We start from the raw sequence: 12,452 nt of genomic DNA, 5'->3' as shown, positions 1-12,452 counted from the left end.
GATTTAAAAGAAGACATGACAGAGGAGGGCATCAGTCGGGCAATAGGTGGCTGCTTTAAGTCTTGCACGGATGGAGTCAGTACATTTCTGCTGCTGATCCAAGGCGGCCATTACAAAAAGAGGGAGAGAAGAATGGTAGAGAGTCTGCAGGCACACTTTGGAGCCGAGGCTTTGAAGTACCTGATAGTTATCTCTCTGGACGATGGAAAGGTTACCGGCAGACTGGACGACGCCCTCCTGGAGCTGCTGAACTCGTGTGATGGAAGGTACTGCCGAATCACATCGTCCACAGCAAGAGACGAGCTGGGCGCTCTCCTCAAGATGCACGACCGCATTCTGGCTGTGAACGGCATGACCGGCTACACGGAGGCCATGCTGGCCGAGGTCACGAAAAGGAGCAATGAAGACTCGGCCATGCAGATGCTGAAACAGAAGGTTCAAGAGGTCGAGGAGCAAGAGCGGGCGTTCAAGCAACTGATCCAACAGCAAGAGGAGAGACGAGCCAAAGAGACGGAGGAGCTGAAGGCGAGGCATGCTGAGGAAAGAAAGAAGGAAGCGGCGGGGATAAAGCAACACGAGACAAAGAGGGAGAGCCTGGAGGAGGCTGTGATGAGCCACAGGGCCATGCTGCAGCTCCAGAAGGGGGCCACTGATGGTAGGACTTAATTTGTGTGTGTGTGTGTATGTGTGTGTGTGTATGTATGTATATATATATATATATATATATATATATATATATATATATATATATATATATATATATATATATATATATATATATATATATATATATATATATATATACACATACATCTTCCTGTGTTCCTTTTATGTTTCTATGAACATAAAAGGAACTGTTTTTTCTCCCAGAAATATGATAGCATGAATAATTAATATTTAAATCAGAGCATGTAACCATTTTATAACTATTCAAAAAAGCAGTTCTAGCACACATACAATCAATAATTAAGTAGTCTGCTTGTTTTTAATTTGTTTTATTGCAATAATCATAAAAGACTCATAACTATATTGTTACAGTGTGAAACTGCATTTTTGCTGAACTGCATTTTGAAACATTCTGGCGCAGAAAGGTCTCCCAGTACAGGTGATACAGGCACACATTGATTTGGTCATTCATCACCCATCATTTAATATCATATTTTGTTTTACACATGAAATACAAACAGTCAAAAGCTGTTTAACCTCAAATGCCGCGTTAAAGTTCATGAAAACAAAAAAACCAAGTCAGCTACTTTTATTTCTACCTGTTGTTTGACATATTTAATGTTCTAATAATTCTGAAAATGCTCTCTAATTGCCATTTCTCATTTTCGTCTTTGACTTTAAGATGATGACACAAAGAAGCTGTCGGTCATCATGTTGGGTCTCTCAGGCAGCGGGAAGTCCTCTGCTCTAAATCTCATTCTAGAGAGGGCAGGTAACCAATACTCAATCAACGAGTCCAGTCGCGAACCCCCTCAGCCCACCTTGTTTTGTGAGAGGAAGGAGGTGTTTGCAGCAGGGAGGCGACTCATCCTGGTGGACACCCCCGAGCTGTGGGACGAGGACGGGGCGGAAAACTTGGAGCTGGTCAAGGACTGCTTGGCTTTGTCCTTACCTGGACCCCACGTCTTCCTGCTGGTGCTCCAGGTGGATCGCTTCACCCAGGGCGAGTGTGAGATGCTGGGTCACCTGCAGAAGATCTTTGGACGGGACTTTGCAGAGCACGCCGTGGTCCTCCTTGTGCGCTTTGACTGCAACCAGCTCAGGCCTCAGGGGATCAACGACTACGTGGCCGGCGCCCACGCAAGCCTCCGGGATCTCATCCGCAAGTGTGGCAGCCGGTTTTATGAGCTGAACGTGACCAAGTCCCAGGATGCGCTGAGCTATCCTCAGGTGAAGGACCTGCTCGCAGGGATCAACAAGCTGGCAGCGTCACACGGAGGACGCTCCTACTCAACGAGGAGGTTTTCTGTGCAAGAGATGCAGGCGAGGAAGAAAGGGATCAGGGAGAGAGGGAAGGGGGCTTTGGAAGGAAACTTCTTATTAAGAGATGCCTAAATTTCCAGAATTGTTTGTGTATTTTTAAGACAATATTAGATATGAGTTTATTCAACTATATGGAATCAGTCCTGCAGGGATTCTACACTGGATTGAAATGCATTGAAGATTTATAGCTTTTTGTAGATGATGTCATCATGGTTTGCTTGCAGGAAATTGCCACCAGGGGTTATTGATTTAAAAGAATCAACAATTATCTTTCTATATATTTCTGATTATCTTATGAAGCATGTTAAGACATTCATCAAATGCAATTTACACACACATTGTATGTTCTGGACAACTGGCAGAAACATCAGGGATCCCTCATGTCCATGTTCATCTGGAGGGAGAAGAAGAACAGCTGCAGGTTTGATTTACTTTTGGACTTCCCAATCGGGACGAGGACTTATCCGACAAGTTTATGAGATCTGCTTGTTGATATCTTGATTGCCTAACAGTTACATTCTTTAACACCATCCTGCAGATGGATAACAAACAGACTCAAGTGCATGTAAACTAAACTGTTTGTCTGAATGTTGTTTTATTAATTAAACCAGTTATTGTGTAACTCTTACTTGTGTATATGCTATAATGTTTATCCCTGCACATCTGTTGGGTTACTTTTGTGTCTTTATTATGCAATCAAACAGAATAGGATTAAGAACAATACTATGAATGAACACTACAATAAAAAAGGGTGTGTTGCAAGTAAAATACACAAAAGATTTGGTTGCTGTTGAGCTGAATCTTGTAGGCGGGACCAAGTGACAGGCTGCCACTTGGTCAGTTGGCAATTTACTTTACATTAATAAACTCTATTCGCAATAAAACATCTATTTGCCTGCAGTGTTGCTAGTTGTTGTCATTGTACAGTAAACAACTCAAGACATCTGAAAGTGATAAAACGGTATTTTATTGATTCCTTTATAAAGTGATGGCTAATATCTTTATACAGGCGTGTGCCCATACCGGGGATCTATCTCTAGAGAGTCATGCTTTTTGTCACGCTGATTTCGGTGGAAACATGGCTGCCGCCCTCTAGGTGCTCTGGTCATGGTGTTGCAACGGGCTGCGGGGCCATGATGCTGTCGATCCACTCGGTGTAGTGGGAGATGATAGTGTAAATGCCAGGCTTTTTAATTTGGCCACACTTCTTTCCTCCATTGGACGTGATGCCCACCGCGATGCCGTTGTAGATCAGAGGACCTCCAGAGTCACCCTGAGAGATAAAAAAAAAAAATCGGGACTTTTATAAATTTCATATTCAATTTGGAGAAAAAAAGAAGAAACCCCCATTCGTATACTTTGAATACAAACAAATACACCTTTTCTCATGGCCTAAGTTGATTGGCCCGTTTAGATTTGGTAGGAGGGAAGGAAGTCAGACTCACATCACAGCTGTCTGCTGTCTTGTGCGGTTGGTCACACGGGTGTGGGCAGACTCTGTGTGCACATATCATGTTACTGGTGAACTTTCTGCCAAAGTAGTCGCTGCGTCTGCACCGAGGCGAGCTGACCACCTCGACGACCACCTCTCTGAGCTTGTCTGGTCTGGACCCCAGGTTATCGAGGGACCCCCACCCGGCCGTCTCCACCTCTGCATCCGTGCCGGGGTTTGTGCCGCCCGCTCGCAGAAATTCCACTGCTTTAACGGCTTCAGAGGCGTTGAATGGGCGATCCAACTGCACAAAAAATGTTACAGAGTGGTTTTGTTTATGTTTTTGATTTGAACTTCAAAGATCTAGTTATAATTATGTAAAAAAAACAACAATATAACAAAGTCCGTACCACTGACAATTGGCACAAACGTTATACCTTAATCAAAGTGATGTCATTGTCGTAATTTGACGCGCTGAAGTCAGGGTGATTGTGAAGTTCCAAAATATCAAATGTCTGCTTTGTTTCTTCAGGTTCACTCAGGGAATGGACACCAAGCACCACTTTCCTTCCATTTGGCCTGTGGAAAGAGCACAATATTACTGTGGCATGAATAATATTCATTACAATAATACATCACAATGACAAGAAGTGGACATCATTTGAAGGATGATCCTAAGAATGTATGTTTTGCTCCATAATATGAGATATCCATATGAACAAAAATAACACAATGCTCTTAGGTTGCGAAAACAGAACAAATGTATATGATGATATTGCCAAAAATAAATAAATCTGTGCTCAACTCTCACACAGAGGATAATTGCAAGAGGAAAAAAACCTCAAAACGTCAAAACAAATGGACGATATAATTGTTCTTAATCTTGGCCGTCCTGCCTCCCACATAAACTACGTTCATGGTGGTTGACAGAAGGCGGCCTCACCCTGTTGGCAGACAGTGTACTGCAGTCATCACCCACTGATCTGCAATCACAAACCCTCCACACTCGTGTTTCATGTTCTCTCCCTCCGGCACCTGGATGGAGGCCATGTAGGGCCGAGAGTGAGGCGCTGCCTCGTTGCCACCAACGATACCCTCACCTGAAACAATGAAAACACACAACCCAAAGGAAAATGTTCAAACTAAACTATTTGAACCTCTCTTCTTGTTTCATGTAACTGCCATTGTGTGTTTTTTTATAATGATGGGGCATTTGAGCATTTTAATGTCAAGGACACTCTGGTATCAAAGTGCAATAAAACTGAAAAATTAGCAAATCATGAAGTAGAAGGTGACACTTAGAATAGTGACCGATCAGAAAAATAGATTAGGAACACAAAGCTACAGGGGGAAAAAACACTGAACATAAATTAAGAAGCCAAATCTAGTTAAGTAAAATGGTTCATTAGTTATGAAATGAATAACAAACTCACTGTGTGAAATGAGGGCGAAAAGGAAAACAGCAGCAGCCCCAAGAACGTCTCTTTCTGACACCATGGTGTCGGCTAAACTAAAGCAAAAACCGACGACTGAGTGGTTTTAAAGGCTTCCACAGGAAAGACCGGAAACATAAATCAAGTTGATATGGTGCAAGACACAAGTGGGGCTGACGGATCCTCCCGTTCCCCTTTTCCCGGAATGAAAAACAACAGGAAAGCAAACAACTTGTTCACTGACTTCACTTTTACTTTGTTTTTGTCTGACGAGTGGAAAGAAAGCCTCCAAATACACATTGCGCTGTTTATTTTACCACTTTGTCTATTTGTTTTATTTCCCAAATTTACCGTAAGTATTCGATGATGCTTCATTTGCACATTTAAAAATAAAAAACAAAACATTTATAATTGGGGAAAGTTTCATTTCTTTACTCTATTCACTTGTAGTGTCTTCAAAATGTATGAATTTTGACAATACATACAAAACTCAAAAGAGTTTTCTCTCATATCGTTATTTAGTAAATCTCTACTCAGAAGTAGGAAACGTCTCATGCTCAGTTATTGTGTTTGATAGTGAAGTTTGCATCAGAATATAATGCACACATTTTTTTATTACTGACATACCTACTTGTTTGCTTTACAAGTGTGAGCATTCATTGAAACCAGCAGAAAGAAAAGTTTGTTTTATGCGATTTAACAATAGTTTAAGTTACATAATGTTGAGATTTAGATGAACTCCTTCTGACCTTGTGCACTTGAACACAACACTCTGGAGGAAGAGGACATTATCTTCTTCTTTTCTTCCCATAAATCAAGCAGGAAAACATGAAACACAGTCAGTCGAGAACATCACAGTCGGACACAAAGTAGTATTGATAAGCTTGTTAAGCTCATTAAGCACATGCACAAATTTACAAACCTTCCCGTAAGTGTGAGGATTAGACAGATTATTCAACATGTCTTTGATAGAATTTCATAAAAAGTCAATAAGATGTTTTAGCATCTGGATTGAAATGTCAAAATATTGTCTGCTGCATATGGACAGTGTTCCTATTGGTAATGTTTATAAAGTGTGTGAAACTCAACAGCTGTCACAGAGACAGAACCCAGCACAGCTTTCTAATTCTAGACCTGCAGTGTACTCTGCAGGCACAAACAAGTACTACTACTAGAAAAAAAAACAGAAAACTCCTTCATGTCAATGAAAACATTGACATTTGACTCAACACAATATGTTGCTGAAAGCTCACATTGACTGCAAATTGATGTAAATCATGAACACATAAGTCATGTCAGACCGTCTGTTGGTTGAGCTGGATGCAAACTGTACATCATTCTCAGGAACAGAAATATGAAATAGTTAAAGTTACACTTGATCCTGTGGGCGCATCACTGTGAAGAGGGGTGATAACATTACAATCACAAGTTAGGGGGAACCAAACATTCGGTAACTATCGGTTGAAACTTGTGCATCCAGATGATGATGATGATGATGATGATGATGAAGAGTTCATTCAGCAGTAAAACTGATTAACCAGCACCTGAGAGTAACTCACAAAACAGCATTTAAAGCTGATTAGTTTTCAAGATTTCAAGTGATGTAGCCATGCACATGATTATTATTAATATTATTATTATTATTATATTTCCCCGTGCAGAACAAATATATGTAAAGGTACGTGACGTAGAAAAGACAACGCCACTGAAGTAAAGCAGTGTAAACTGTTGTAACTGCTCTGCAGCACTATCAGACTTTTGATTGTCATCTGAGCGTTCTTGTTGGCAAGGAGACGCGCTACAACTACAACCGTATAGCCTCGAGCAACCGAGCCCACCCAGCCAGGTATGGCGTGTGTGTGTGTGTGTGTGTGTGTGTGTGTGTGTGTGTGTGTGTGTGTGTGTGTGTGTGTGTGTGTGGGGAGATATCTATATATCTGTTCATCCACGTGTGTGGTCTGGCACTGAACCAATTATCAGAGTCATTTTCCACTTTATGTTTTCAAAATGTTTCATTACTCTCTCTTTCTCTGTCTCTCTCTTTATCTCTCTTTCTCTCTCTCTCTCTCTCTCTCTCTCTCTCTCTCTCTCTCTCTCTCTCTCTCTCTCTCTCTCTCTCTCTCTCTATGTTTCTTCATGTCTCTCCCCCCTCGCTCGCTCATTCCGATCTCTGATTGTCATTCTCAGACAGTGAGTCATCGAGCCTGTCAGTCCGTCCGTCTGGCAGGTTTTTATATTAATCAGTTTGTCTGCTGCGTTTTGAAATGATTAATGTTGTGAATTTAAAGCCATAGACGCTGTAAAGCGTCGTCCAGTCTACGTAACTAAACTTTATAACACTGTATTTACAACAATGATATTTTTAAAGATATCTTTTATTTCATTTAAAAACACATGCCGGGACTGAGGTGATGTGTTGAGGCGAAATGTGTCAAAACAACATTTGGATGGATACAAACACACAAACACACACACACACACACACACACACACACACACACACACACACACACACACACACACACACACACACACACACACACACACACACACACACACACTTTCATCAATGTAATAGTACAGGGAGTTTTTTTTAAATTTAAATTCCATGATACCGTAAAAAAAAAAGAAAATCGCGCCAAATCTTTTTCTTTATTTTTTATTTGATTTGATTAATTGGCACAAATTAATTTCAGAATTTTCATGTGAAATTTATTGAGAAAGCCCCAAATCAGTCACTGTTGTTGATGCTGCAGATAAAAATAATCAAGAATAAAGCAAAACAAACCACTTCCAACAAGCAACACTAAAGTTCAAGTGTTTAGGATTTAGGAGCACCTGGTGGTGAATTTACAGATTGCAACACAATGAATACCGTCCTATATCCTTCACACTGGCCCTTTTAAAGTCACTTTAAAAATGGCTCTGACCTAAAGGCCACCTGATCCCCTGAGCCGGTTCAGTAACCCTTCCATGAACCTGTACACCGCAGATCATCCTCTATCCTCTGACCGCAAAACAAACCTTTGTCATGAAGAGATGTGTACAAGAAGATGAATACAATCCAAAGCTTTACCACCTTAATGTGTTTCTGTTGGTAAACCTCCAGAAGACAGGAGGACACAACTGTAGCATCAGTGCTTCCTCCAGTTCAGGAGCGGCCTCTAACGTCAGCGAGCGCTGCCGTTACATGCCGAACGATCGAAAGCTTCATTAACTGTTGCAAAAAGTTGAAACATGTCTACTCTCTTTGTCTCTCCAGACGAGCGGTGGTCTTCTGCTCCGCGCTGGCGTTGCTCCAGCGGAGAGGGGATTACTGTTAAACGGTATAATCTCCGCTGTTTCCTCCATCAGTCCAGGCCCTTCTGATGGGAGCCGGTGTTTAGAAGGGGCTCCACAGGACGAGATACTCTTTAACTGTAATCTCTCTAATCTCTCCTCTTACTTAAGGCCGGGGTCCCACAGACCTGCCGTCCTCATGCTCGTGTTTTCTCTCAGAGCTCATTGGAAAAACATGACAGGCTGTATTTTCAGTGTGGAAAATACAGCCATGAAGGTGTGTGTGTTTGTTTCCCCCGCCCACCCCCCAATGGGAAACCATTGGAAATAATTACGGTGCTTTTAACCATAATCTTTACTGCAGGGCTGAACGATGATTAATCTTTAAGTAATGTTTCACAACACCTTGACATAGTTTAGACCGTGTATACTGTTTAGTTTTCTGTGTTTTCTGGATGTCGACTTTTATTCGGATGGAAAATTGCCAAACAAAATGCAAATTTTAAATTCATAAAAAAAGAGGCACCAAACAGTTAAAAATCCATATGTGGATTTGGGGGGAAATATTTGCCATTTTCTTATGTGAAAAATATACTCAGAAAGACCTGCTGCCTGTGAAACCAGAATACAAAATAAAATGTTCACATGAGAGCATTAGTCGAACAATGTGTTTTCTTGAATTTGTTCGTGGATTTTTTTTCGAAATGCAGCAGCTTGGACAAGGATTGCATTCAACTCAAATGTTTGTGTGCGAGTGTGAATGTGTTTGTTGTGACGTTCCCATCAGAGGATGAACAGAGGATGAAGCGCGTGACGTAAGTGGCGAACGTGTGTTTGTGCTCATTTGCCTAATGGCACATCTTCTGCACGTCAGCCGCTGCAGCCAGAAGAGGAAACGTGAGACTCCTCTAGCTCAAATGTGTGAGAAGTCCATCAGCTTTTTTTTCTCACGAATGGTAAAAAAAAAAATAAAAAAAAAAAAAAGTGCAAAAAGACACTTTGAGTTATTCCGTCTGTCTCGTGAGCGCGTGTGTGAAAGCCATGCGCTGCAGGTGAGTGCGTCAAAGCCTCCGCGGTTTCCCAGGAGTCCTGCTCGTCTGACGCCTCTCTTCCCAGTGGTGGTCCGATGAGGATCGCCGGGAGATTCCACCTTTCCCACATTGCTCCTTGATCCACCTGACTCCTCCTCGCCTCGCCCATAAGCCTTTCCTTTTGTCCGCCATCGGCGCGCGGCGCTCGGTTTGTTTGTACAGCCAGAGAGCGCGGTGAGAACGGGCTGCCGTCCCACAGAGCTGAACAACACTCTGCCGCACATTCCCACAATGTTCGGAGCAGGTCCACTGAGAAAATATAGAGAATATCTGTAATTAGCTCGAAGGGAATGAATATTAATCCCGAAATAAACAACAGATGTAAAAAAAAAAAAAAAAAAAAAGGTCGAAAATTGGAGTCTTTGGAACAGAAGACATTTATGTTCACATGTGCCTTTTAGAAGGAATTGTGTCTCCATAATTATTTTTTTCATACATTATTATTTTCAGAGATGCTTTTGTCATGTTTATATTTGTTGTCATACGCTTAATTATTATTATTTTATGTGTTATATATGTATTAGCTTATTTACAAAGACATTGATTTCCATTCTGACACCTGCAGTACACCTTGTTGTAAGACCTTGTCTGGACAGGTTGTTGCCACAGCGCTGTCCGGTCTGGGACTTGTCCGTGTTTTTGTTTTACAACTTTACACTCGGTTTTCACTTCATAAACGCTCATAGTAACATTTTTGTCGCGAAAAAAATAGTTCTTAATCAGCGTTTGTTTGTACTTAGTTCCACCCTCTTGTGCCACTTTTGGTTCCAAAAAAAACAAGATGGCGACGGTGAAATTGTTGATTTTGAGGTTCCAAAATCAGAAACCAACAGTACGGTGAGCACATGCACATATACAATACTGTAGGAGCTGCATGGTCTTTAGATTAGAAATGAATATTTTGAACCATTATACCTATCTTATTTTATTTGAACTCCATGTAAGGTGGCAGAGATGAAGCAGACCAATAGGTCAATGGTTTGTGTGAAATTGGACTATTTCTATTAAAAAAGATCAAGAAAAGTACAAGACAAAAAATGCGTATCAAATCAACTGAAACCACATTAATGTAGTTAAGAAGGAGACAAAGCAAAAGTCAAAAGAAGAAAAGAAGGAGGGAAACAGAGAAAACATGAGCATGCAGACAAAGAGAGAGACCGGGATTACAGAGAAAGAGAGAGAAAGAGAGAGAAAGAGAAAGCCTCGTCTGAACATGTCGTAAAAGTGAGGTTTTTAGACGCTGTAATTTACGCAGATTCAGATTGGGATCACTTTGGCAGAATACGGGACCACCTGCACTCACGGCTCATGTGAGTGACTCGCAAAGTCCCGAGAGCGAAGATGTAAAAAACTGTGTTTTACTAAAGCGTGAGATCCGAGGCCAAAAAGCAACTCACAGGGCTGCTCTGACAGTCTGACACCTCCAGTGTGTTTGTGTGTACATGTGCGTGGGTGTGTGTGTGTGTGTGTGTGTGTGTGTGTGTGTGTGTGTCTCAGCCTGGAGGTATTTAAAGGGCGTACAGCTGTCAGTGCTCAGGAAGATGTATCTATTGGAAGCTGTCGATGCTTTCATTGAGGTGGCTGGAGATCAAGTTTATCAACCATCAGGAGTTGTGCAATGATTTTAGCTAATTATTAGTCACGTTTATTTGAAAACAGTGGTTGACATGACTGAGCCAGAACATCTCCATTTGGGAGGTCATACCAAACAGCCAACCAAACATAATTCCAGTTGAATGAATAATCAAAACTAACATGACATCACTAGTTATGTGGGGAGCCCTGATGGCCAAAAGGTCTTCAGCACCGACAAGGAGCCCACATGTCCCTCATTCCCAATCATCTCTCTGCTGTCCACTCTCAAATAAACTATTACCAGCCTTGAAAAATCACTGGTGTGTGATTGGACTGTTGCTGGTTATAAGCTAATGCAAGATTAACAGCAGCCGTGTTCCATTTACATATTTTATGTCCATTTTTAATCCATTTTTATTTTTTTCATATTACAAAAAGATGTATGGAAACAGCACAATTGTATTAATCTTCTTCGTTTGCGCAATTATGTTTTTACACTCGCTCTAAAGGATATTTGCTTTTGCCTAACAAGAGTTGAGAGACATGGATTATGGAAACACCTTTGAATAATAAATGGATTACAGCCATTTGGAGCCTACAACTTCAGAGTTTATTTGCTCCAAGTGGATTAAAACGCACTTTCCACCTCTATATCCTTTTTTTTCTTCTTCAAAAGTCCACTCGGAATTCTCTCGGCAATTAGATGGAAACGCGACTAATGTCACATGTCCGTTCGAGGCCGCGAGGATGTGACACCTGCGGGTCCTCCCTGAAAAGTGCGAATGGATTCCCTCACTTGTACAGTTTGACTGGCGCGGATGCTGACGGTGTACCTTTGATGTGCGGGGAGTGTGACGGGCGGCCTCCTTTGAAGCTGGTGTGACTAAGTGTCGGATGCGGACGTGGGGGCAGTCAGAGGAGCGAGGACACGGCTAAGGGTCACTCGCGGGCGCCGACCCTTCCAAACATTGTCACACAAGATTGAGAGTCACTCAGCGGGCGAAGACACCGACGAATCTTGGGGTGTAAAAAGACCCGTGCTGCTCACCTTTGATGTTGCATTAGCACACACACACACACATAAAACACACAAGGAGTATTTGAGAATGAGATTTATTTTGAATAAACTTTGAGTAATTTTCCGAGCGGCAGCCAAACATTTCTGATTTGTTCTGCTCTAAATCTGGAACGTGCACACAGGCGGCCGAGAACCGTTTGCAAATATTATTTGACCCTCCGGCAGTCACTTTCATGCACACATATCTGAAGAATCAGACTGGCGTGTTGGAGTGGGTGTCATCCACTGTGCCCGGTCACAACCGCGGCAATGAAAACAAAACGCAGAATCTGAAGAATCCCCACTGTCAGTCAGAGGAACGGCAATCTCTTTCATTTCAACGAGTGTAAACATTCAGAGATTCTGGGACTAATCGTTGAACATATAGTTACAGTTGTCAAGGAAAAAGTGTTTGATCGATGGCCTCGGGCGTATTATGGCTAGACAGGGCCAATTGTCAATAACTGTCACCCACCGAGAGGAGGAAGAAACAGGGACCATCTGCCTTTGCCTGCCGTGTAATTAGCCCTAAAACTGCTTTGTGTTGAAATGCAGAGACCGGCACCCCTGCCAAGCGTCACTTGCCCAAAGAAAAC

At 42.0% G+C, this 12,452-nt stretch overlaps 1 protein-coding gene across 1 annotated transcript; it reads right to left on the bottom strand.

Annotated features, from left to right (window-relative positions):
* Nucleotides 1-2,934: 2,934 nt before the first annotated feature.
* cfd (complement factor D (adipsin)) lies at nucleotides 2,935-4,972 on the bottom strand. Its single transcript, XM_068580712.1, has 5 exons — nucleotides 4,855-4,972; nucleotides 4,365-4,521; nucleotides 3,859-4,000; nucleotides 3,435-3,725; nucleotides 2,935-3,262 (listed from the first exon to the last, which is right to left on the bottom strand). The coding sequence occupies exons 1-5, from the start codon at nucleotides 4,916-4,918 to the stop codon at nucleotides 3,095-3,097; spliced, it is 822 nt and encodes a 273-aa protein (XP_068436813.1). The 5' UTR covers nucleotides 4,919-4,972; the 3' UTR covers nucleotides 2,935-3,094.
* Between the last annotated feature and the right edge of the window lie 7,480 nt (nucleotides 4,973-12,452).

Source organism: Clinocottus analis, unplaced genomic scaffold (assembly GCF_023055335.1).
Source record: "Clinocottus analis isolate CAN_PGR_092001 unplaced genomic scaffold, fCliAna1.0.p SCAF_17, whole genome shotgun sequence".
Lineage (NCBI taxonomy): Eukaryota > Metazoa > Chordata > Actinopteri > Perciformes > Cottidae > Clinocottus > Clinocottus analis.
This window is presented reverse-complemented; position numbering and strand designations above follow the sequence as displayed.

Bases quoted from the DNA above. Each gene is read 5' to 3' on its own strand.
- cfd (XM_068580712.1), bottom strand. From the start codon at position 4,918: ATGGTGTCAGAAAGAGACGTTCTTGGGGCTGCTGCTGTTTTCCTTTTC. The intron at 4,522-4,854 runs GTGAGTTTGTTA...TCATTGTTTCAG, and splicing joins TTTCGCCCTCATTTCACACA to GTGAGGGTATCGTTGGTGGC. The intron at 3,263-3,434 runs GTGAGTCTGACT...TTTATCTCTCAG, and splicing joins AGACAGCAGACAGCTGTGAT to GGTGACTCTGGAGGTCCTCT.